The 26,344-nt window shown below is 46.9% G+C and overlaps 1 protein-coding gene across 1 annotated transcript in view; it reads right to left on the bottom strand.

Annotated features, from left to right (window-relative positions):
• LOC117360428 (unconventional myosin-X-like) overlaps positions 1-26,344 on the bottom strand; it is a 483,786-nt gene that overhangs the window by 10,961 nt on the left and 446,481 nt on the right. Inside the window, exon 40 of the mRNA XM_033944140.1 lies at positions 3,000-3,191. Coding sequence (XP_033800031.1) covers positions 3,000-3,191 — 192 coding nt within the window. The remainder of the gene's footprint in view (positions 1-2,999; positions 3,192-26,344) is intronic.

The raw sequence follows: 26,344 nt of genomic DNA, 5'->3' as shown, positions 1-26,344 counted from the left end.
AAAAATACTTTGACACAATATCATTCAGATTACTGGCGCAGTCGCTGATCCTATCTACCCTAGATTACTGCAACATCGCCTACCTGGGTATCCCAAAAAAAAAACAGTACAAAAATTAAGATTAGTGCAAAACACTGCAGTTCGCTTGATCTTCGGACTGAGAAAAAAAGACCACATTAGCCCCTATTACAAAAAGTTACACTGGTTACCTGTGGAGGCGCGAATACTGTTCAAATTTGCTTGTATCTGCTTCAAACAAGTCTGGGGCCTAGCACCTTCCTACCTGCAAACACACTTCACTCTACACAACCCCACACGTACAACCAGAAGCAAAAACATCTTTGTATACCCAAAGATCACAGGCTGCAAATACAAATCCTTCCTAGACAGAACCTTCATGTTCCAAGCAAACAGAAAGCAATCCTGGCTGGGAAACCACATAAATAAAGCCAGACAGACCTACAACACATTCCGAAAATCAATTAAAACCGTTCTATTTGGCAAATTCCTTGCTTAATCAGATCACCTCTCTAAGGTATTTTTTTTTCTCCCCCTTATAACCCCATTGTATTATGTAACATCTTTCTTCTCTCATGTAACTTCATTCTTCTTGCATTTTGTAATTCGCTGATTGTCCAGCCTTCTTTCTATGTGAACCGCCTAGAAGTCAGTTTGACTATGGCGGTATAGAAAAATAAAGTTATTATTATTATTTTATTACTAGCTGATGCCCCGGCGTTGCACGGGTATTTAATTATAGCAATAACACTGTAAATGGATTCAAATAAAGATACTTTATAGTGGTGAATGAAATTATTTTTTAACAGCTTTATAAAAAGTACAATATTCAAATTATAATGTGAAATATTTGACAAAACGAATACACTACAACTAACACAAAACTTGATTATAAACAACATTTTTAGTTTCACCTCCAGGAGCAAGAACATATAAATTCTTGGGTGAACCCACCCTTGAGCAAGCAACATAGAGTTGTCCATGGGAAAAACAGGGGGATCTTAAATCCACTCCACAGTATGTAATAGTCTGTCCCTGTGATTTGTTGATTGTGATAGAGAATGCAAGTCTCACTGGAATTTGCAATCTCTTAAACTGAAAAGGAAGATCTGTTGGAATAAGTGGCATCCAAAAGTTTCAGTATTGATTTAAACAACTCAATATGTGGAAACTCAGGTTGAAAAGAAACTCCATGCAGTTTTTTCCCGGTTCAGAATGGAACCTGTGTTCCTAGTTCAGCATATGTGAGTACTCATGTAATGTAATAACATTATGAACTGGGGTGCATGAAGGAAACAGTTACAAACACAGTTAGAACATACAAACTCTATATGTATGGTGTCCGTGGTAGAATAGAAACGATGTCCCTAGTGGTTATAGTGTCATAGAAAGTGTTTTATAGTTGGAATTACTGTGAGAATGGCAGCTTTTTACATCCTTTCCATTGACATGAATGGGTGAAATCTCAGTTTCTGTTTGTAGCTCCGCCCACGTGTGCAGGTGGGCTGCGAGACCCCCAGAACATATCACCCCAGGTAGTGAAGGATCTGCATACCAAGTTTTGTTCAATTCGGTCAAGCCATTTTTGAAGTACTGTGAGAATGGCACCTGTTTACAATTTTACCATTGACATGAATGGGTGAAATCTGATGTTCTGTTTGTAGCTCCGCCCACGTGTGCAGGTGGGCCGCGAGACCCCCAGAACATATCACCCCAGGTAGTGAGGGATCAGCATACCAAGTTTCGTTCAAATCGGTCAAGCCGTTTTTGCGTGATCGCGGCACATACATACATACACACATACATACCTCCGATTTTATATATATATAGATTGTTCTTGCTGCTTTTATGTACTTGTCTGGCTATTTAGCTGTGATATTCACTGGCTTCCTTACCTTGTTGCCCGTTCTTGGTGTCCTTGGGTGTGGTGACTTTGCCCTTCTTGAGGTCCTTCGCAAAGGCACTCTCGCTAAGGCGAGCGCCTTTGCCGCTCGCCTTCGCTGCATGCCGAACGGCCGTGTGCCGTTGGCTTCTCCCCTTTTAAGGGGGAGCTTCGTGTCTGCTTTGGGTGATGTTAGGGGGTGGACGGAGCTACCTCTCGCCGCAGCCCCTCACCCTCTGCCTCCTCTATGCTCCCTTGCGCCTCCTTCGATTGATTTCTCCTCTCTGCCTCCTCTGCCTGACTTCTCCTGCCTGCCCCAAACTCAGGCAAGCTGGATCTTCGGAAGCTGAGCAGCGTTGGCTCCTCCCCTTTTAAGGGGGAGCGTCGGGTCTGCTTCGGGGATGGGCGGAGCTACCTCTCGCCGCCCCTCCGCCTCCTCTCTGTTCCCTTGCGCTTCCTTCGAGTCCAATTCTTTATATGTGAGTTTGCAAACAATTGGACCCCTAAGGAAGGCGTGTTCGCCGAAACAAGGACCGTGTAGGGTCTGATTGGATTTTTACACTGTATTTTTTATCATTGGATTTTTTCATTGAATTTTCATATTTTTATATACTGTCAGTGTATAATAAATTTTCTTCAGAACATCTGTATCCACAGTTTTTTGTTTTCATTGGTGGATTGTTTTCACTGTGGATCATTGGGTCTCCCCATTTTTCTTTGGAGTAAATAAGACACTAAGGGTTCCTTTTACGAAGCCGCGTTAGCGGTTTAATGCACGTAATAGCGCGTGCTAATTTTCTGGCCGTGCTAGCCGCTACCACTTCCTCTTGAGCAGGCGGTAGTTTTTCAGCTAGCGCGCGCTAAAAAGGTGCATATGATAAAGCCACTAACGCGGCTTTGTTAAAGGAGCCCTACATTTTTCTATTTTTCCCCAAGTCTACCTTTTCCCAAGTTTGAATGCAATTCCCTGCAGATAAAAAACAAAGTTTTCTTCTCCTCTGTGGGTCCTCTCTCAGCATCTCTTCAGGATTCAATGCGCTTAACAAGTAATGTACAATCTGACTTTAAGCAAAAATAATCATGTCGATGAGCTGTATACCTGGGATGTCTCAAAGAATATCTCTCTCTCTTCCACTGTGATTTTAAGGATGTTGGGTTGAGAAGCTCCAAAGAAGACTATGTACTCGTATAGGAAGGTTTCCAGGGGTTTGGGGTCACATCGTTTGTATACAGAAACGTTCTGTACGCTGACTCCAAGCCAAAGGTCATTGGGGAATCCACCTTCTTTACACTGTTAAGGAATAAGATATTTGCTTATTACTGAGATTCTGAAAGAGATAAGAACATAAGAATAGCTTTACTGGGTCAGACCAATGGTCCATCAAGTCTAGTAGCCAGTTCTCACGGTGGCCAATCCAGGTCACTAGAACCTGGCCAAAACACAAGGTGCTACCAATACATGTTCTGGAACTGACCGGAACTGATGAAAGACGCTCCCTACTAGCATGAAATTAACCCAAATGGAGCGATTTCTACTGAGTCATGAATATATTAGGGAGCCTCGACCCTGAGGAAAGCGTGTGAAACATGGACATGTTGGTGGAGGCGCTCCCCTTTAAAAATTAAAAAAGCTAAGTAAAAAATACTCTACATTTATAATCTACTAGCTGATGCCCCGGCGTTGCACGGGTATTTAATTATAGCAATAACACTGTAAATGGATTCAAATAAAGATACTTTATAGTGGTGAATGAAATTATTTTTTAACAGCTTTATAAAAAGTACAATATTCAAATTATAATGTGAAATATTTGACAAAACGAATACAATACAACTAACACAAAACTTGATTATAAACAACATTTTTAGTTTCACCTCCAGGAGCAAGAACATATAAATTCTTGGGTGAACCCACCCTTGAGCAAGCAACATAGAGTTGTCCATGGGAAAAACAGGGGGATCTTAAATCCACTCCACAGTATGTAATAGTCTGTCCCTGTGATTTGTTGATTGTGATAGAGAATGCAAGTCTCACTGGAATTTGCAATCTCTTAAACTGAAAAGGAAGATCTGTTGGAATAAGTGGCATCCAAAAGTTTCAGTATTGATTTAAACAACTCAATATGTGGAAACTCAGGTTGAAAAGAAACTCCATGCAGTTTTTTCCCGGTTCAGAATGGAACCTGTGTTCCTAGTTCAGCATATGCGAGTACTCATGTAATGTAATAACATTATGAACTGGGGTGCATGAAGGAAACAGTTACAAACACAGTTAGAACATACAAACTCTATATGTATGGTGTCCGTGGTAGAATAGAAACGATGTCCCTAGTGGTTATAGTATCATAGAAAGTGTTTTATAGTTGGAATTACTGTGAGAATTGCAGCTTTTTACATCCTTTCCATTGACATGAATGGGTGAAATCTCAGTTTCTGTTTGTAGCTCCGCCCACGTGTGCAGGTGGGCCACGAGACCCCCAGAACATATCACCCTAGGTAGTTGGAATTACTGTGAGAATGGCAGCTTTTTACAATTTTACCATTGACATGAATGGGTGAAATCTGATGTTCTGTTAGTAGCTCCGCCCACGTGTGCAGGTGGGCCGCGAGACCCCCAGAACATATCACCCCAGGTAGTGAGGGATCAGCATACCAAGTTTCGTTCTAATCGGTCAAGCCGTTTTTGAATTACTGTGAGAATGGCAGCTTTTTACATTTTTTCCATTGACATGAATGGGTGAAATCTGATGTTCTGTTTGTAGCTCCGCCCACGTGTGCAGGTGGGCCGCGAGACCCCCAGAACATATCACCCCAGGTAGTGAGGGATCTGCATACCAAGTTTCGTTCAAATCGGTCAAGCCGTTTTTGCGTGATCGCGGCACATACATACATACATACACACACACATACATACCTCCGATTTTATATATATATATCTATATAATAAAACCGTAGGCGGCGCATGCGCAGTCTTATCAGCGTGCTTCCATGATCCGTATGTCCGTGGCCGCCAAGACTGCAGCATGCCCCGCGCTTACTACGGCCCCACGCGCAGCTCAGTTCGGCACGGCGGTTTCCCCAGATAGGGGAAGTCGAAAAACTCACTCCCGACGCGCAGCTGAGTTCGGCACGGCGATTTCCCCGGTTTCCCCAGATAGGGGAAGCCGAACTGCTCACTCCCGTCTCAGCGGCCTGCACATCGACGATTCAACCCCCTCCCCCCCCCCCCCCGGGGCTGCCTAAAGAAACAAAGTTTCACGGTGCTTGGCCCGCCAAACAATTCCTGCTGTTGCCGAAATTTGCCCCACCGTTCCTTCCCTTCCTCCATCAGGTCAGTTCAACTCCGCCTATGTTAAAAGGAGCTGCTTTGAAATTGGAGCCCTGCCGCCACCGTAACACGTTCCTCTCTGCCAAGGCAGAGGGGAAAGTGCTACGGCAGTGGCAGGCCTCCGATTTCGATGTGGCTCCTTTTAACATTGGTGGATTCACTGCACCTGATGGAGGGAGGGAAGGAAAGGTGGTTGTGCGGCGCGGGAAGGGGGCGGCAAGGGACTAAGTTGGCCGGTAGTGCTGTTTTTCCATGAAGGAGGAACACGTGAAAAGAAAACAAAATAAAGAAAACGTTGGCCCCCGCCGAAGAAGTGGAATGTGGAGGAGGAGCCGGAGAGCTGTATGTAAGTGTGTGCGCGCGCGTGTGTATAGCCAAGGAGGAAGTGCAGCAGGAGCAAGGAGGTGGGGAGAGTGGATTTCCCCTACTTGGATGTCAGTAAAAGCTTTGGTCCTGTGATCCTCACTCTTTTCCTGGGGCTACTGCTGGACAGAGGGGGAGCAGGACATAAAGGAGAAGGGCTACTGCTGGACAGGGGGAGGAGGGAATGGGAGGGGTGCTGCTGGACAGGGGGAGATAAAAGGAGAAGGGCTACTGCTATATGGGGGGAGCAGGGAAAGGGGGAGAGGTGTTGCTGGACAGGGAGGAGGTAAAAATAAGGGAGAAGGGCTGCTAGCACCCGTTAATGTAACGGGCTAAACAACTAGTATATATATATAAGATAAAAGTGATAAAAAAAAGTATATATATATAAAAGATAAAAAGATACATTTGGATCCTGTGAAGATCGGGTTCAGTGAGCTCTGCTCTTTGAACTAATGGGTAATTTGACCCTCTGAGGATCGGGTATCTAAACTTCTCCTTATGAATTTGGACCCCGACTTGTGGTGTCCCACAAGGCTCACCCCTCTCCCCAATCCTCTTTAACATTTACATGTCCTCCCTGAAACTACTCCAACTATCCCCCCTTTAAACTCTTTACACTTACGCTGATGACATCCTCGTCCTCCTTGAGACCGACTCGAACCTCACTAACCTCTCCACGAACATATCCTCATGCATAAAGAACCTCCAATCCTGGGCATTCACAATGCATATGAAACTAAACGAGTCCAAAACAAAACTCCTTTGGCTCGGCCCAAAATTAGACCATCTACCTTCCTCCATCCCATTGTCCTCCGGCCCCCCATTACAGCTCGAGTTTTCAAGCAAAGTTCTGGGTGTCACCTTAGACTCTTCTCTATCCTTCAACGAACATCTCCAATCCCTGGTGAAGAAATGCTTCTTCAGCCTTCACATGCTAAGTAAAGTCAGACCCTATTTTCACCAAAAACACTTCGCAGTCCTAGTACAATCCATCATCCTCTCTAGATTGGATTATTGCAATTCTATCTACCTCAGCCTAACCAAGAAAAGCCTCCACAGACTTCAGCGGATTCAGAACGCCGCAGCTAAGCTTGTTTTCGCGAAAAGCAAATTTGATCACGTCTCACCACTCCTGTCTAAGCTCCATTGGCTCCCAGTAATCCCCAGGATCCACTTCAAATGTGCATGTCTGGCCTACAAGATCCTACATGGCATCCTTCCTGCCGTTATCCCTCTATCCTGGAACTCCCCAACCCCTACTTCCTCCAGATCCTCCCAAATTTTTAAACTATCCTTCCCTTCCATAAAAGCTATTTCCCATGCAGGCAAACTTGGGTCATCCCTCCCCTTTAGAATCACTGAGATCTGGAATAACCTCACCTCCCCACTCCGAACCTCAAGCTCCCTCCAACTCTTCCGCAAACACCTAAAAACCTGGCTATTCTCAAAACTGTAACACTTCCCCCCTCTTAGGCCTCTCACCTTCCCCCTTTACACCTAACTCTTTAATCTCTCCACTGTAGTTCCTCTCTCATCCTTCTTCCTGTAAACCGTGCCGAGCTCCGCATTCGTGGAGATGGTGCGGTATATAAACCCAAGGTTTAGTTTAGTTTAGTATCATTATTAAACTGGAATTTTCTCTTGACATGATACTATAGATTGATACCAATACAGGGCAAGCAGTAGCTTCCTCCATGTCTTTCTCAATAACATATGGACTTTTCCTCCAGGAACTTGTCCAAACCTTTCTTAAAACCATCTACGCTATCCGCTCTTACCACATCCTCTGGCAACGTGTTCCAGAGCTTAACTATTCTCTGAGTGAAAAAAATTTCCTCCTATTGGTTTAAAAAGTATTTCCCTGTAACTTCATAGAGTGTCCCCTAGTCTTTGTAATTTGTGACGGAGTGAAAAATCGATCCACTTGAACCCGTTCTACTCCACTCAGGATTTTGTAGACTTCAATCATATCTCCCCTCAGGTAAATTTTCATAACACCCACATTTGTAACTGCAACATCTATGGACTCTGCGCCAATTTTCAAAGTGAATCTATGAATATTTTCACTTGAAAAAGACTTAAGACTGGAAAGTGGTGAATATTACGCCGATTGTCAAGAAAGGTTCGAGGGGAGATCTGGGAAACTGCAGACTGGTGAGTCTGACCTCGGTACTGGGAAAGATGGTAGAGGCGCTGATAAAGAACCGCATCATTGATCACCTTGATGGACACAATCAGATGAGGACCAGCCAGCACAGCTTCAGAAAAGGAAGATCTTGCTTGACGAACTTGCACTTCTTCAAGGGATTTAACAGACAGATAGACAAGGGTGACCCGGTTGACATTGTATATCTGGATTTTCAGAAGGTGTTCGACAAGGTTCCGCATGAACGACTACTTTGAAAAATTGCAAGCCATGGAATTGAGGGTGAAATACTCACATGGATTATAAATTGGTTGGCAGATAGGAAACAGAGAGTGGGGGTAAATGGACAATACTCGAGCTGGAAAAGCATCACGAGTGGAGTGCTGCAGGGTTCGGTGCTTGGACCCGTGCTCTTCAACATATTTATAAACGACCTGGAAATTGGTACGACGAGCGAGATGATTAAATATGCAGACGATACAAAGTTATTCAGAGTAGTGAAGACACAGAAGGATTGCAAAGACCTGCAATGTGACATAAACACACTCAAGAAATGGGCCGCAACATGGCAAATGAGGTTTAACATGGATAAGTGTAAGGTGATGCATGTTGGTAATAAAAATCTTATACACAAGTACAGAATCTTATACACAAGTACGGTGCAGTACTCTAAAAGACAGTTCTTCAACCGCCGGTCTGCGGACCGATGGCGGTCCGCAGAAAATTCCTGCCGGTCTGCGCAGGGCCGGCGAAATGGACGCTATTAAATTTCCTGCCCCGGAAATCTTCTGTTCCTCCCAGCCTCGGGCGAACAGGACAGGCTGCCGACGTTGGGCATTCCCTGTGTGTCTCACCTATGCGGAAACAGGAAGTTGAAACAAAATAGGCGGGACTCAGAGAGGGAATGCCCGACGTCGGCAGCCTGTCTTGATCGCTGCCCCTGCCGAGTCACCGAAGAGGGCCTCGGGGAAGGTGCAGGTAGAAGGGAGATGGTCAGCGTGCACTGGGGGGGGGGGTGTCAGCGTGTGGATTGGGGCCATCAGCAGAGTCTGTGCTGAGTCTGCCCACGTGCAGGATGCGGCGGGTAGGGGCCTCCGGCTCATCTTAGGCGGCAGGGCCTGCGGTGCAAAGCTGTTTTTGCCGGCTAGGGGGGGTCGCAAATGTGCAGGCACAGCAGGAGTAAGATCATGGGGAGCCTTCAACAGTGGCTGTCTCCTCTCCTAGCAGCTCTGTACTTACCAGGGCAGTGATTCACTTCGGCAACTTCCCCTTTCCTCAGAGGCGGCAACGGACCCAAGGCTGCCTAAGGAAATCACTGCTGCAGGCAAGTACTGAGAGCTGCTGTTGGAGGCTGGGAAGCTGCTGGATAAAGGAAGAGCTGCTACTGCACCTGGAGAGAGGTAGAAGGAGAGATGCTGCTGAGAGGGGAAGAGGGAAAGGGATGGGAAGAGAGCTACTGTTGGATAGGGGGGAGGAGGGAAGGGAGAAGAAAAAAAGGAAGGAAACAGCTGGCAGGAAGATTAGAAGAGGGAAAGGGGAGAGACAGGAATGAGAAAGTAGAGAAATTGATGCTGGAAAGGGGGTCAGCAGAGAAATGAGAGAGGGATAAAGATGCTAGATCTAGTGTAGAAGAGAGAAAAATGAAGAAAGCAGTGAAGCTGGAATGAATGATGTAAAAAGGAGAGAGGAGGCACAGGCTGGATGGAAAGGGGAGAGGGGCATAGAAAGAAGTCAGATACATATGGAAGGGAAAGAGGCCAGACAGTGGATGGAACGGGCAGACGCTGGAAGGAAAAGAGTGGAAAGAAGATGAAAGCAGAGACCATAAAATGTAGAAAAAAATCATTTCATTTCTATTTTGTCATTACAATATATCAGATTTGAAATATATATCCTGCTAGAGACATAACTGGGGACTGCAAAGCCTAACACTATTCCTAACATGTGTGACTGCAGTATTCTGTTAGCATGATATTTCTGTGTAGCATTCTGTAATTTGGCTTGTTCAGTTTTCTTGATAGTAGAGGGGATATATGTGAAGGGGAGGGGAGACAGGGGTTTTGTTGGTCCTTGCTCTGAAAATTTATATTTATAAAATGACAATTGTACAGAATATTGTTTCTTTTTATACTTTAATAAAATACGTTCAATATAAAATCATAACTGAGGCTTGTGCAGATGGGATCAGATGGTTTGTGGGGACCGAGCTTGCGGAGACGGGGCGGAAATATGTTTTTTTATTTCGGTCTTAGTAGTTTGCCGGTCCACAAAATAATTCTTTTATTTTTGCCGGTCCACGGGTGTAAAAAGGTTGAAGAACACTGCTCTAAGAGACCCCCTCCAGGAAAGAAACTTGGGAGTACATTACATTAGAGATTTCTATTCCCCCATTACCTTGCGGTTCAAGGCGGATTACAAAAGAAATAAAAAACGGAGGGTTACAATGGAAGAACATTTGTCCTTTCTGGAGAGGTAAAGAGTAGGTTATGTAGTTTCTGTGTAGCGGGAAAAGGGAGGGGGGAAGGACGATAAGTTTGAAGTTAGGGCTGTTTCAGGAATTTCTTGAAGAATGTAGTTTTTATTTCTTTTCTGAACGTCTTGTAGTCTCGTGTCGTTATTAGTAGATTGGAGATTTGGTTATCTAGTTTAGCTGCTTGAGTTTTACATCTTTGATCGAGGAGTGTGTGAATGGGTGTGTGTTTTTCTATGTCTGATTGAGGTGGTTTGGATGAGGGGGAGGGGTGGAACACGCTCCCACACCCTGAGTGACTTCTGCACTGCTCCCGCTCTGCCTCTGCTGCTGTTCCCGGTCCAAGTCGGGAGGTGGAGAGTAGAATTTAACAGATTAAGCGAAACCCGACGGTGCAAAGTCGAGGGGGAGGGTTGGAGCATGCTCCCACATCCGCTCTGCCTCTGCTGGTCGACAAGTTGATGAAGCCGTCCGCACAATGTGCAGCGGCGGCGAAAAAGGAAAACAGAATGCTAGGAATGATTAAGAAGGGGATCACAAACAGATTGGAGAAGGTTATCATGCCGCTGTACCGGGCCATGGTACGCCCCTACCTGGAATACTGCATCCAACAGTGATTGCCATATTTGAAGAAGGACACAGTACTACTTGAAAGGTTCCAGAGAAGAGCGACCAAAATGGTTTAGGGGCTGGAGGAGTTGTCGTACAATGAGAGATTAGAGAAACTGGGCCTCTTCTCCCTTGAAAAGAGGAGACTGAGAGGGAACATGATTGAAACATTCAAGATAATGAAGGGAATAGGACTTAGTTGATAAAGACTGGTTGTTCACCCTCTCCAAGGTAGGGAGAACGAGAGGACACACTCTAAAGTTAAAAGAGGATAGATTCCATACAAACGTAAGGAAGTTCTTCTTCATCCAGAGAGTGGTGGAAAACTGGAACGCTCTTCTAGAGGCTGTTATAGAGGAAAACACCCTCCAGGGATTCAAGACAAAGTTGAGACAAGTTCCTGCTAAACCAGAACGTACGCAGGTGAGGCTAGACTCAGGGCACTGGTCTTTGACCTAAGGGCCACCGCAGGAGTGGACTGCTTGGCACGATGGATTAATGATCTGACCTAGCAGCGGCAATTCTTATGTTCTTATGTTCAGACAGTGGCACTTCTTTTCTGCAGATAGCTTTCCCACCAAAACAATGTATAATTTTGAAACCAGAAAAGAATGGACATTGTTGAGATCCTGGCTTTAGCCCAGTTGCGACCAACCTTAGCTCTCACCCAGTTGCATTTTCAGGATTTATAAGAACATAAGAATAAACATATTGGGTCAGACCAATGGCCCATCTAGCCCAACATCCTGTTTCCACATGGTCAATCCAGGTCATAAGTGTCAGCCTAACAATCAGCATTTTCACTTGGCATAACTAATGTCAGCAAAGGCCTATGGTAAATTATATCAATCTGACTCTGGGATGTTGATGCAGATAGATCACATACAGTAAGCATCCAGGCAGACTGTTTCAAATAACCCTAATTCAATCAGTGCTTAGAGGACCTGGCAGTAAAAAAGTGTATAAAGGTGTTAAGAAGATGTGTTAATGTCTGATGCTTAGGATGGACAGCTGAAAATATACAGTGGATCCAGGTGGTCAGTGAAACTAACTATTGTTTCAAACAGTTTACAAATTCTAAACAGAAAAATACTTGGAAATACAATAGTTTCTATATTTAGAATGATTCCAAACTATAAAAAACTCCTCTTGCATTCCCTCCCCCCCCCTTGCTCCTCTGGCTCCTTTTGATCCTCTTGCTCTCTTATCTAATCTAATCTAATCCTTAGGTTTGTATACCGCATCATCTCCACGTTCGTAGAGCTCGATGCAGTTTACAGTAGGAGAAATAGGTAGGAACTACAACAGAGGGTTAGAGGTAGAAGTGTGAAGAAAATTTAGAGGACTTGGGATGCCAAGATATAAGAGTTTCCTTGATTCCTAAGTTGGAGGGAGACTTACATTTTTTGAGAAAAGCCAGGTTTTCAGATGTTTGCGGAAAACTTGGAGAGAGCTTAAGTTCCGAAGAGGGGAGGTAAGGTTGTTCCAGAGCTCAGTGATTTTGAAGTGGAGGGAGGTCCCTAGCTTTCCTGTGTGGGAAATGCCTTTTAGCGAGGGGAAGGATAGTTTTAATTTGTGGGAGGATCTGGTGGTATTAGGGTTTGAGGAATTCCAAGAAAGAGGGATAAAGGGAGGGAGGATACCATATAGGATTTTGAAAGTTAAACAGGTGCATTTATAGTGGACCCTGGCGATTATCGGAAGCCAGTGGAGCTTGGCCAGGAGCGGGGAGACATGGTCAAATTTACTTTTAGCGAAGATAAGCTTGGCCGCGGCATTCTGAATCCGTTGGAGTCTGTGGAGGTTTTTCTTAGTTAGTATTAAGTAGATAGAGTTGCAATAGTCCAATCTGGGGAGGATGATGGATTGGACAAGGAGGGTAAAATGTTTCTGATGGAAGCAGGATCTAACTTTCCTCAGCATGTGAAGGCTGAAAAAGCATTTTTTTTACCAAGGATTGGAGGTGGTCATTGAAGGACAATGTGGAATCAATGATGATGCCCAAGACCTTGCTCGAGAACTTAAGCTGCAGAGAGGAGCTAGAGGGTAGTGTTATGGAGGTGGGTAGATGATCTAGTTTTGGACCGAACCAAAGAAGTCTTGTTTTGGACCCTATCAATTTCATTTGCACAGTGTGAGCCCAGGATTGTAGGTTCATTATACAAGAGGATATGTTATTAGACAGGTCGGTGAGGTTCGAATCGGTCTCGAGGAGGACGAGGATGTCGTCTGCATAAGTGTAAATTGTTTCAAAGGGGGATAGGTGGAGGAGTTTTAGGGAGGACATATAGATGTTGAAAAGGATAGTGGAGAGTCTTGCACAATTCGTTTTCCAGGGGGAGGATGAGGTGCCATTCATGTTAACAATGTAAGAACAAGAGCGGAGGAATTTAGAGAACCAACCTAGGACTGTGGAGTTGATACCTATCTCAGAGAGTTGGTAAACAAGAATATCATGGTGAACAATGTCGAAAGCAGCGGAAAGATCAAATTGTAGGAGGACGGCGAACTTGTTTCGAGAGTGAAGTTGTTGAACCCTTGAAATCAGGGAAGACAGTAGGGATTCGGTGCTGAAGTTAGGACGAAAGCCATATTGATAGGGTAAAAGAATAGAGAATCTCTCTAAGTATGATGAGAGTTGGGAAGAAATGATGGTCTCTAGCATCTTGGTTAGGAGAGGGATATTTGCAATTGGGCGATAGCTGGATGGTATGGAAGGGTCAAGGTCAGATTTTTTCAGTAGTGGGGTCAAGGCGATATGACCCATTTCTGGGGAGAAATGGCCCGACTGAAGGACGGAGTTTATGAGAATGGTGATAGAAGAAATAGCCTGAGCGGGAATGTTCTCGTATAGGTAGGAGGGGAATGGGTCCAAGGAGCAATTACAGGATTTCAGATTGAGGACCAGGGATTCAGATATGCACTCAAAGGTGGTCCAGGATCTGTCAGCTGGGATAGGGTTGGAGACCATTAGGGTGGGAGTGGAATCTGTGGGCACTAGGGAGTTGTAAGAGACTGAAGGAGGGAAAGAGCATCTCAAGGAAGAAACCTTATCGTTGAAGAATTTTGCTAGAACATCGGCTGAGGGAGAGGAGGGGAGCAAGATGGGGTCTCTTTTTGAGGTTAGGGAGCGCCAGATGTTGAATAGAGTACTGCTTTGATTGTTGGACCTGGAGATTTTGTCACCATAGAAGTTCTTTCTTGCTTTTTTTAGTGCTGTATTGTACAGCTTGATATTGACTCTCCAGGACTGTCTGTCTATAGGACATTTTGATTTTTTTATATGTATTAGTTCCTAATTTTGAAAAACTTTTTAGTTTTATGTCTATGTATTTAGAGGCAATAGGATATAGGATTGTTTGTATATGAAATATGATGATTAGATTATTTCTATAAGTTATTACGCGTTTTAGGGTAGTAATATATAATATTTATTGAATTAAAGTATTTTTTGTGTTTATGCTGTAGTGCTCCCTGTTGGAATCCTTGAGATAGCCTGTTTAGGCGAAACGGGTCCCGTCGGGCATACAAAAGTATACAACAATAAAGGATAAGTGAACAATGATTTTCCAGTTGTTGACTGCTTCTATGAATCTTCAATCATATTAAAGAATTCTACATATATAATTTGTGATTTAACCCTATAAATGAGGTGATTCTATCGTGAGGTTTCCCTGCATGCCCTGGTCCCCCCACCTGTAAAATCCTAAAATCGCCGTTTTTAGCATTTTTCTGCGGTTTTTTTTTTTTTTTTTGTAACTCTTTATTTAACCACTGCGTTACAAACACTACAGGTACACCTGTACATCAAAACCATACATTCATGAATACAGTGTATACATTAGATTCCCCATGTCCCATTCCCAACCCACCCCTCCCCTTCCCCCCCCAACCCCCCCCTGACCCTCTCAATTACCCATCTCCCAATATCATCTAGTTCCCCCCCCCCCACATGTAACATCCAAAAGGAAGAAGTAACATAACATAATCCTAATATGCAAGAGATGCAATGGTGGTCCCCCTTCAGGGATGCACCAGCTAAGCATGTAATACAAATTACTCAGAGTTTCCCTCCATCTCTAGGAACCTTCCCCATAGGTCCTCAAACTGTCGCCTTTGGCGGGTAAGTAGAGCCGAAAGCCTAAATTTCTCACAAACCCATCCTAATTTCACTCGCATCATCGCTACTGTAGGTATCGTGGGGCTCTTCCAAAGAGATGCCAGCACAAGTCTAGCAGCTGTAAAAGCCAGTCTAGCCAGCTTGTCCTGCGTAGCCTCCACTGTCCCGGGGAGTACCCCCAGCAAGGCCGTCTCCGCTCCAAATGGTAATTGACATTGCAAGAGGCCCCCCACATAGCGGAACACCTGAGTCCAATAGTCCACAAGACGAGGACACTCCCACCACATATGAAAGAATGTACCCCTCAGGCCACACCCTCTCCAGCACTCCCCTGCACATGAGGTACCCATCTTTGCAAGCACCACAGGAGTAACATACCATCTCACAAGGAGTTTAAGAGCGTTTTCTACCAATTGTGGAGCCACCGCCACATGGTGTATTCTTAATGCTATTTGTTCCCATTCCTCAATCGTATAGGTGTGCCCTAAGTCTACCTCCCACGCCCTCATATATGTGGTCTTCCGATCCGGGTCGGCAAGCAGTAAGCGATATAATTGTGAGATGCAGCCCCGCCGCACTGGGTCCCCCAACATTAACTCAAACCTCGAGCACTTATATGCTGTAGGGTCCCCCGCTTTAATGCGCATAATATAATCCTTCACCTGTAGATAGGGGAATACATCACGCTGCTCCAAATGGAAAGAGGCTTGGACTTCAGGAAATCCACGAATTCGCTCCCCCTCTAACAGTTGGCCAAACCATCTCAGCCCACCTCGTTCCCATCTACAAAAAACTCCACCCTCCCTACCCGGAACAAAATCCTCTGCATACCTAATAGGCAAAAAATGTAGACCCTGCATCCTACCCACCAGTTTTCTACCCGCCCCCTTCCAGACCCGTAGCGTCCATCTTATAAAAGGATTAGCAATAGAAGCAATATCCGTCTCCCTCAAGCCCACCCACGGTAGATAAGACAGAGCCGGTATGCCCCTAGGATCTCCCAAGAGACCCTGTTCCACCCGAACCCACATTTTAGCTGGATCCGCATGCCAATCCACAACCGCCCTAAGCTGCGCCGCCCTGTAGTATAGTTCCAGATTGGGTAACCCCAGTCCTCCCTCCTCCTTAAATTTGAACATGGCATATCTCGCCACCCGAGGACGCCTACCCTTCCATATAAATTGCAGAAGGGACCTATGCCAACGCGTAAAGCAAGCTTTAGGGACCTCAACCGGAAGCACTTGAAAGAGATAAAGAAATCTGGGCAGGACCATCATACGTACCACCTCCATTCTGCCCATCCAGGAAAGGTACAGAGGATCCCATCTATCAAGATCCCTTCGCATTGTCTCTCCCAAAGGGAGATAATTAAGGCGGAACAGGGTATCCCACTCCACCCCAAGCCATATCCCCAGGTATTTAATAGGGCCCGTCACCCAACGGAATGGTACCCCCTTTTGCAGTTCCAGGGCCTCCGCCGCTGGTACCGAAATATTCAAGATCTCCGTCTTAGACAAATTAGCTTTAAAGCCCGAAATCCGCCCATAATCCCGCATCAAATCCCGCAAAGCCAACAGCGACCTCTCCGACCCCTCCACAATGGCCAAGATATCATCCGCAAAAAGGGACAGTTTATGTTCACCCCCCTGCACCTGCACCCCCTTCACAAGCCGAGACAGACGGATGCTTTGAGCCAAAGGCTCAATCACCAAAGCAAACAGCAGGGGAGAGAGCGGGCACCCCTGTCTCGTCCCTCGATGTAGTTCAAAAGGCTTGGAATAGACCCCATTAACTTTGACACAAGCCATCGGGTTATGGTACAGCGTAAGGATCCAAGAAATGAATCGCGACCCAAATCCCATCTGGTGTAGCACCGCCTCCATAAACGTCCAATCCACCCGGTCGAACGCCTTTTCGGCATCCACCGCAACCGCCACCCAAGGGGACCCTGATCTACGGGCCTCCCACACCAAGTTCAACACCCGCCTAATACCATCCGCCGCCTGCTGCCCCCCAATGAACCCCACCTGATCCGGGTGGATCAGGTCCGGCATATGGGTCGCCATCCTATCGGCCAGAATACGGGCCAGGATTTTGGTATCAATTCCCAAGAGAGAGATAGGTCGATAGCTACCACACACAGACAGATCTTTCCCTGGCTTAGGGAGTATCGTAATCCCTGCCAAGCGCATATAGAATGGCAAGCGCTCTCCCTCTTTCAGGGAATTAAATAGTCTAGTCAATAAAGGTGCAACCAAGGGTGAAAGCTTCTTATAAAACAGCCCAGTAAACCCGTCGAGTCCGGGTGACTTACCCGGCTTCAAATGTCTAATAACATGCAACACCTCCTCCACCGTAATATCCCCCTCCAGCCCCAGTGCATCCGAGCTAGATAGGGAAGGCAACCCTAAATCCCTCAAATAGGCTTGGCTCTCCACCTCCGAGCCCTTAAGCTCTGGTGTATAAAGCTCCTGGTAAAATTCCCGAAACCGCCTTTGTATTCCTACCTCGTCCGTAAGTACCGTGCCATCTCGCTCCTTAATAGCCAAAATATTACTCCTAGACTGCTGCAATTTGACCCTATGAGCCAAAAGCTTACTAGCCCGATTTCCCGATTCAAAATATTTAAGCTGCAACTTCTCAAGATTAAACTTAATCACCTCATCTTCCAACTTCCCAAGGGCCATTCGGGTTTCCTGAAGCCGAAGCCTCACCTGCGGTCCTCCCTGTCCCCTCTTATGTTGATCCACCAGAGTGCGGAGCGTCTCCCGGAGCTGCAGTTCCTCCTGCTGCCGGGACTTTTTCTTATAGGCTGCTATAGAGATCAATTCCCCCCTTAACACCCCTTTTAAACTTTCCCAGATCGTCATGGGGGAGAACTGATCCACCTTATTAAACTCTAGGAAGTCATAAATCCCCGTTTCCAGCTTTTGTACTATTTTCGGATCTCCCAGCAGGGCATCGTTCAATCTCCAGTACGTATCTCCCCCCCTAGGTCCTCCCCATTTCAGATCCACCCAGAGCGGGGCATGGTCTGACCATCCAATGGTATCAATCTTGGTATCTATCACTTTACCCCCCCACCCTTTATCCACACATACCATATCAATGCGAGTGTATACCTCATGTACAGGGGAATAGAAAGTGTAGTCCCGACCCATCCAATGTTGAACCCGCCACCCATCCTCCACATTAAGAACTTCCAGAAATCTCTCCAAACATTTTCTATCCTTCTTAAGTCTATCACCCCCCTTACCCGTGGAATCCCAATCTGGATTAAGAACCAAATTAAAATCCCCCCCCACCACCACCGGCCCCACCTTAACCGACAAGATCTTAGACAGGAGGAGGTCGAAAAAGGGACCCTGTTGAGAGTTAGGTGCATATAAATTAACCAACGTTACCCGAGTCCCATCAACAGTACCAGTCCAGATAAGCCACCTCCCTCCTTCATCCCTCCATTCCTTATCTGGGACCACCCGCAACTTGTGGGAGAACAAAATCCCCACCCCCGCCTTTTTCCGCTCCACCCTATTAGAAGCCCAAACCCTCACGGGATACTCCCGAAACTGTACAAGCTTTTCCCCAGCTTTTACAAAATGAGTTTCTTGAACAAAACATATATCAAATCGTAGGCGCTTAACTTCTTTCAACAACAATTGCCGCTTACGTGGCATGTTAAGCCCCTTAACATTCAAACTGCCCAATCTGAGTACATTATCCCCCCCAATCCCCGGCTATAGACATCACTCCCATCACCTCTGCACCTCCCCCCACCCTCTCCCTCCGTAACCTAGTCCCCCCCCCTGTCCCTCCCTCCCTCCTCCCCTCTCCTCCCCATCTCTCCCCACCCCCCTCCCCACCTGACCCACACTCCCATTCTCCCCACTCCCTCCAAGACTTCAAGTGACTTCACCACCCCCCCATGTCACCTTTGTGATACCTCCCGTCCCCACATCCACACCTCATATGCACCATGACCCCCCACCAATCATTCCCCAGACCCTCACCCATACATGCCCAGTCACACTCCCAAAGTCAACACTAGATCAGCATCAAGGTCCAAGACCCAGCAGCGGGTAGTCTCGCCCGCCCGCAGCCAGCCACTCAAGTGTCCGGGGCCGCAGCTGCACTCATCTCGGCTGCCTCTCCGTCCTGTCGAGCGCTCTGCCGTCCTCTCCGTCTCTGGGGCACCGCTTTCCACTGGTACCGCTCCAACTTCTGCGCCGTCACTTTACTTAGAACAGAATCTCCCATTTTCACCAGACCCTCCTTCAGAAGTACCGCCTGCAGCTCCGCCACGGTCGTCACCCGCTTATGCACTCCATTAAAAGTAACCAGTAGACCAAACGGGAACAGCCAGCGATATCTCAAGTTGTTCTGCTTCAACACCTCCAGCAATGGGCGAAACTCCCTCCTCTTCTGCAAAGTGATGCTCGAGAGATCCTGAAATATCTCCACTTTCAAATTCTTCCAATTGATAACGCCCAGGTCTCTAGCCTTCTTCACCAGACGATCCTTATCAGGAAAATGGTGAATGCAAGCAATAATATCTCTCGGGTAATCCCCATTCTTCGGACCCAGGGTTCGGTGCGCCCTGTCCACTCTCAGGCCCCCAGAAGTGTTATCAGGGGCTCCACCATCAGCCAGCAGGAACCGGCTGAGATCTTGCACCACTGCCACAGCGTCCCCATACTCAGCTGTTTCCGGAACTCCCCGGATCCGAACATTGTTCCGTCGGGACCTATTTTCCAGGTCTTCCACCTGGGCACAGCAGTCCAGAAGATCTTTCTGGACTGCCTTCACCTGAGTTGTGAGTCCCTGAACCGACTCTTCTTGCTCTCCCAAGCGCTTTTCAGTGTCCTCCACTCTGCCCAGCAAGTCTGCAAAGTCCTGCCTTATCTCTTTTACAGCCTTTTTTATTTTGCCTTTCACAGCCGCCACCTCCTCTTTAATTTCCGTAGCCCACAGTTTCAGGTCGGCTTTCGTAACTGCCGCCGCCGACCCTGCTCGCCGTAGCCTCGGGGAAGCACCGCGCTCCGATTCTTCTTCCGACGCGCTGTCTCCCGACTCGCGCGCGGACAAGCCCGAGGTCCCGCGCACGTGGCGGAGGCCTCCCTGCTCGCCTCCACGCTCCGACAATCTGCCGGGCTCCACTCGTTTTTTTGAAGGCATCGCTCAAGCGCCCCGAGCTTCCCCCACACTCTTCCGACCTCGGGCACTCTGAATTCGGCGTCCCGCAACGGGAAAGTAATGCGCTCTGGAGGGGAGAGTCAGAGCAAAGTCTCTAACCCTCCATCCTGGATCGTGACGTCACCGGAAGTCCTCTGCGGTTTTTTAATGGCCGTTTTTCTGTCAAAATTGGCACCCGCGGTGGCCATCTTGGATTTTCTTAAAAGTTTTAAAAAGTATATTTTTTGGTCTTGGAAGCTTCGTTTTTGCTCCAAGACGAGCAGATCATAGAAACATAGAAGATGACGGCAGAAAAGGGCCACAGCCCATCAAGTCTGCCCACTTCAACAACCCTACCCCCTTGAATTTACCCCCCTAGAGATCCCACATGTGTATCCCATTTCCTTTTAAAATCCTTCACGCTGCTGGCCTGAATCACCTGAGGTGGAAGTTCATTCCAACGATCGTCCACCCTTTCGGTGAAGAAGAACTTCCTGGTGTCGCCATGAAATTTCCCACCCCTGATTTTCAGCGGATGGCCTCTTGTGGCAGAGGGGCCTTTAAAAAAGAAGATATCATCTTCCACTTCAATACGGCCGGTGATATATTTAAACGTCTCTATCATGTCTCCTCTCTCTCTACGTTCTTCAAGTGAATATAGCTGCAATTTATTCAGTCTTTCTTCATACGGGAGGTCTTTGAGTCCCAAGATCATTTTGGTGGCCATTCTTTGAACTGACTCAACTCTCAGCACATCCTTTTGGTAATGTGGCCTCCAGAATTGTACACAATACTCCAGATGAGGCCTCACCATGGATCTGTACAATGGCATTATAACTTCGGGCTTCCGGCTGATAAAATTTCTTCGGATGCAACCCATCATTTGTCTTGCCTTTGATGAAGCCTTCTCCACTTGATTGGCAGTCTTCATGTCTTCGCTAATGATCACCCCCAAATCACGTTCCGCCTTGGTCCTAACTAAGGTTCACCATTTAGTGTGTAAGTTTTGCATGGATTCCTGCTGCCGAGGTGCATGACCTTACATTTTCTAGCATTGAAGTTTAGCTGCCAAGACGAGGACCAATGTTCCAATAGAAGTAGGTCCTGCGTCATACTGTCTGGTAAAGCACTCCCCTCCTCCTGAGAAGCGCTAATGTCCTTTCATTCCACTGGAGTCGTGATTACTGCATCTGGGGCACCTAAACTGGGCGTGGATGGTGTTTTTGCAGAACGCAAGCGCAATTTCAGGAAAAAGTCTCCTCAGTCTGCTATTCCTGTGAGATTTGAGACGCACAGAGCGGCTCCGGCCGCCGGTGCCTATTTTTCACCAGATTTTGGGGCTCTGAGGTATATGACTGTAAAAAAAAAAATCCAGGAGTAAAAGGGTCTTTGCCTGTTTCTCCCACTCAGACTTCAGTACAACAGTCTGTTCCACTTTTGGATGCCAGCATGACGATTTGTTCCTTTACTGGGGACCAGAAAGAAGGTGGCTCGTCCCCGTCCTTGCTTCTGCTTTGGTGTATGCGCCATTGCTGTCGCCTGTTTCTTCGGCGGAATCAGCAGAGGTGGCTAATTTAGCGGATCTGGGTGTTACCCAGACCAAAGGGTTCCAAGACCTTATGGATCACCAGGCGGAGTGCCAGCTCTTCAAGACTAGCCACCTGTCCATCTTTATTTTTGGGCTACTGTGAACACAGAAACTGGTTTCAGACCATGCAGTTCCGACAGTATGTATAGTTCGGAATTCTATGCCTCTGCTGTCTGCCTCCTTGCTGCACTGCGGTTTTGGCGGAAGTGCTGTTAGAAGTTTGAGAGTCCATGGAGGGTTTCCTTATCCTTGGACTTGGCAAAGTTGTATCCCATGGCATTGGACTTCAACTAGAGACTGGTCCCACTGACGATGGATTCAGCTGTGGCTCAGGTTGCTAAGCGTACCTTTTCCTCAGATGGAGGGATTGTCCTGCAGGATGTTCAGGACTGACAATTGCATTTTGATCTTCAGCATCGTTCTGTTTCCGCTACAGCTGGAGAGTGAGCTGCGGCGGCCACTTCTATGTGGCCTGGGATGTCTGAATTTTTTTGCCCGAAGCACTCTGTAGCATCTTGAACTAAGCTCAGAGCTTCTTCAGGCTCCGCTTGGCGAATGTCTTGGATTCACCAGTGGTTGGGTGCTACTTCAGCTAAAGGCTCAGTGAGCAGGTTCCTTTTACGTGTTCGCTCCTGTTTGGCCAAGGTTTGGATGACCTATGGCCAATGTTCAGGTCTATAGTCTGAGGTACTCCCGGGCTCTAGACCTCGTCTGACCAGGGGTGTGGGACTGCCGGATTTTCGTCCCTGCTTGAGTTCACTGGTCCCCCGGCAGCGGGACAGCGTTTCGGAGCTCCCTCCAGTCCTGGCTTTAGAGGTGCAGCGCGCCCACAGTTTTTCTATTCCCTGCCTTCTGCCCATTCCTAAGGTTGGACCATTGTATAGTGGGGAAGTGGGACCAAGTTCTGTCTTCTGCAGCTGATTCTTTTTCTGTGGGGGGCATTGTGATCTCTTCTAGGTGGGTTGGGGTTCCGGTGAGGGTAGTCCTAGCAGTTGTAATTTTGGTTTTAAAGTATTCAGCTAAAAGGGTGGCTGAGGGGGGAGGGGTGTCGTTATTGGCCAGATAGGGTTTGGTGTCTGTGAGTTCTTTTAGTATTTGGAATAGTTTTTTGTGTCGGGTTTCTTTGCCTATTAGGTTGATGTAGTGCAGTGTGTCTTTCTTTTTACTTTTAGTTTTAGCTTGTATTGTTGATTTAGTTTTCTCCATGCTGTTTTCATTGGTTCTTGGTTATTCTTTCTCCATTTTCTTTCTAGTCGTCTGCATTGTCTTTTGAGTAGGAGTGGTTCGTTATCGAACCATTTGTCTGATTGTCTGCTAATTCTAGTTTTTGTTTGTATTGGGGGTAGCTCGTCTAGGGTAGCTGTGCTTAGCCTGTACCATTGTGAGATGAAGTCCTTGGGGTTGCATTCTTGGATTGTTGCGTCTGTTTTAGTCCAGAATTTGGAGGGGGTCACTGTATTTATGCGAGTTGTAGGTTGATCTTTGGGGTTTTGGTGTGGTTTTGTCTTTGGCCCTGTTGATGTTGAAGGAGTATGTGTAGTGGTCTGACCAGAGAGATCGAGACCACTTTCCATTTGATGTTTGAATCTCTGGCAGTAAGGACTGTTGGTTCATGAAGGCTGCGAAGTCTAGTTGGTGACCTTTCTCATCTGTGGTTTATGGGTCTAAAATCTTGTATGTTAGGGCTTTGAGGAATGACAGTAGGTTTTCTACATGTTTGGAGGATTGGTCTTTGAGATGGAGGTTTAGGTCTCCTAAGATTAGGTTGTAAATTGCCGTTAAGTGAGTTTTGGTATATAAAATCTTCAAATTCAGGTCTTGCTATGTTCCAATTCCCTGGTGTTATGTAGCAAAGCATGCAAGTTATGGATCCATTTTGGTGTGGTGCATGAAAGTTGGCAGGCTAGTAGATCCATGTAAGGGGTGGACGTTTTGTCTAGTATATTCAGGTTTAGGGAGTTTCCGACTAAGATGGCTAGACCTCCTCTTCTTTTTTTTTTTTTTCCCTGCAGACCACTGTTATTTTGTATCCCTTAGGGCAGACTTCCATTATCCTGGGATCTGAGTTTGATGTAAGCCAGGTTTCTGTGAGAAAGAGGCAGTCAAGATTCTTGTTTTCTATCCAGTCTTTTATGTGTCCTGTCTTTGGGCCTAGAGCTCTGATGTTTATGTAGGCACATGTAAGTGTGGTGTATTCCATTTGTGCACTGTTTGTTGTTTTTGGGTAGATGAGTGGTCTTGGGTGAGGGTGTGGTTTGGTCTTAGAGGGGTTTGTTGGTCTTCTTCCCCATGTTGGTGTGATGGTATGGTGTGTATAGGTCTGGCAATTTATGTTTCTGTCCAATGTGATTCTCCTGGCAGGGTGGTGAATTCTGTTAGTACTTGAAATAATTGAAATTGGGGAGATGTTGTTTGCTGCTGCCTTCCAGTTGGTTAGGAGCAGGATGATCAGTAGGATAGTTTGTTTTTGTGGTGTAGATTTCATTGTGAAAGATAGGAGGAAGGAGTTGGTGGGAGTGCGGTTATAGGTGGTCTTTTGGGGTGGAGAGGTTGTTTTTTCTCTTGGACATTGTTGGTGGCAAGTGGTTGGGATTTTTGTGTGATCAGCGCTGTAAGGGCCGTTGGGGGTGGAGCTGGTCTCCCACACACAGCCAACTCCTTCCCTTGCAGCTGCTGCAGTCGGGCTGGGTTGGGGCAGCTCCTGATCCAAGTAGAGCTGCCCTGAAGAGGAGAATCTTTTTTGAAAAAGAAGTGCCGCAAGGGCCGTTGGGGTGGAGCTGGTCTCCCACACCCGACCAACTCCTTCCCTTGTGGCTGCTGCAGTCGGGCTGTATGTGATTGAGTTTGACACCTCTGCCTTAGGGGAACACTTAGGTAGCACTCTATAAAATGTGCATGCAAAATCAATTATCTGACTGGGAGGGAGGCGTGAACTGGGAACTATTTGGGTGTTTGCCAGGTACTGGCCACCATGAGGATGGGATACTGGGTTAGATGGACCATTTGTCTGACCCATTAAAGCTATTCTACATATGGAGTTTAAAATTGTGGCAGCAATTTCATTGAGTAACAAGCTAATAGTTGCTGTTAGCAGCAATTTGGATTGACATGTATGTGTTGCTAAGTGCTATTCTATACCATTTCTATAGCACTACTACACAGATTGAGATGTGACACTGTTTAGCAGGAACAGTGCAGAGCAAATAGGGCATGAGAGACCTTTTCACGGACAGTGTAAAAGTTATTTGTGTCTTATATGCAAACATAATAAAAAAATTCATATAAGGATAATTAAGAAAAGATCAGGAAATTATAGAGAGAGAGGAAAAAGGGAATAATAATATATGATACTAGTGTTTAAGCCCGTTACATTAATGGGTGCTAGAATATATTCTGTGTCTCTCCCTGCCCTTGTCTCTTTCTTCCATTCTTTCTGTCTCCCTCCCGCTGTCTGTCTTTCTTTCTTTCTGTCTCTCTTCCTCCCGCTGTCTGTCTGTCTCTCCCCCTGGCCCCCTTTGTCTGTCTTTCTTTCTGTCTGTCTCTCTCCCTGGCCCCCTTTATCTGTCTCTCTGGCCCCCTGTCTGTCTGTCTTTCTGTCTGTCTTTCATTCTCGTGCGCTGCTTGCCTGTCTTTCTGTCTCTCCATGGCCCCCTTCTGTCTCCCCCCAAAGCAAACCAAGATTGCTCCCTGGTCCCCTTTCCCTCTCCTCCCCCCCCCCCACTTCCCTGTGCAGCAGCATTTCCCTTCCCCACACTTCCTTGTGCAGCAGCAGCATTCCCTCCCCCTCCACTTCACTGTGCAGCAGTATTTCCCTCCCCCTCCATTTCCCTGTGCTGCAGCAGCATCATTTCCCCCACTTCCCTGTGTAGCAGCAGCATTTCCCCCACTTCCCTGTGTAGCAGCAACATTTCACCCCCAGTTCCTTGTGAAGCAGCAGCAACATTTTCCCCCTCTTCCCTGTGCAGCAGCAGCATTTCCCCTTCCCCACTTACCTGTGCAGCAGCAATAGCAGTATTCCCCCCCACTTCCCTGTGCAGCAGCAGCATTCCACCCTACTTCCCTGTGCAGCAGCATCTCCCCCTCTTCCCTGTGCAGCAGCAGAATTTCACCCCCCCTTCCCTGTGCTGCTGCAGCATTTCTCCCCCTTCCCTGTGCAGCAGGGTAGCAGCATTTCTCTGTCATTTCTGGCCGGCTCCCTTGCCGAAGTTATTTTTGAGTTCAAATCCATCGCCGTGGCTCCTCTCATGATCCGCGCCTGCGTCGGAAGCCTTCTTTCTGACGTGACATCAGAGAAGCTTCCGACGCAGGTGCAGCTTGTGAGAGAAGCCGTGGCGGTGGCTTTGAACTCAAAAATAACTTCGGCAAGGGACTGAAGAATAACTTCAGTAAGGGATCCGGCCAGACCGTGGGCCACAGAATAGTACCTGTGGGGCCGCGAGTTTCAGACCGCTGTGTTAGATGGAGTGAGGGCAGGAGGGAGGGAGTCCCTGCCTTCGTGCATCCGTGCTTAAGGTGCCTCCGCATGCACAGTAGAAGGAGCCAGCGTCGCCGAGGGAGGGCAATGGGGAAACCACAGCTGGTTCCTTCTACTGCGCATGTGTGGCACGGAAGCACAGATCACAGACGCAGGGATCATGAAGATCGA

Source organism: Geotrypetes seraphini, chromosome 5 (assembly GCF_902459505.1).
Source record: "Geotrypetes seraphini chromosome 5, aGeoSer1.1, whole genome shotgun sequence".
NCBI lineage: Eukaryota > Metazoa > Chordata > Amphibia > Gymnophiona > Dermophiidae > Geotrypetes > Geotrypetes seraphini.
Note: the sequence above shows the minus strand (reverse complement) of the source record. Positions and strands in the feature narration are given on the sequence as shown.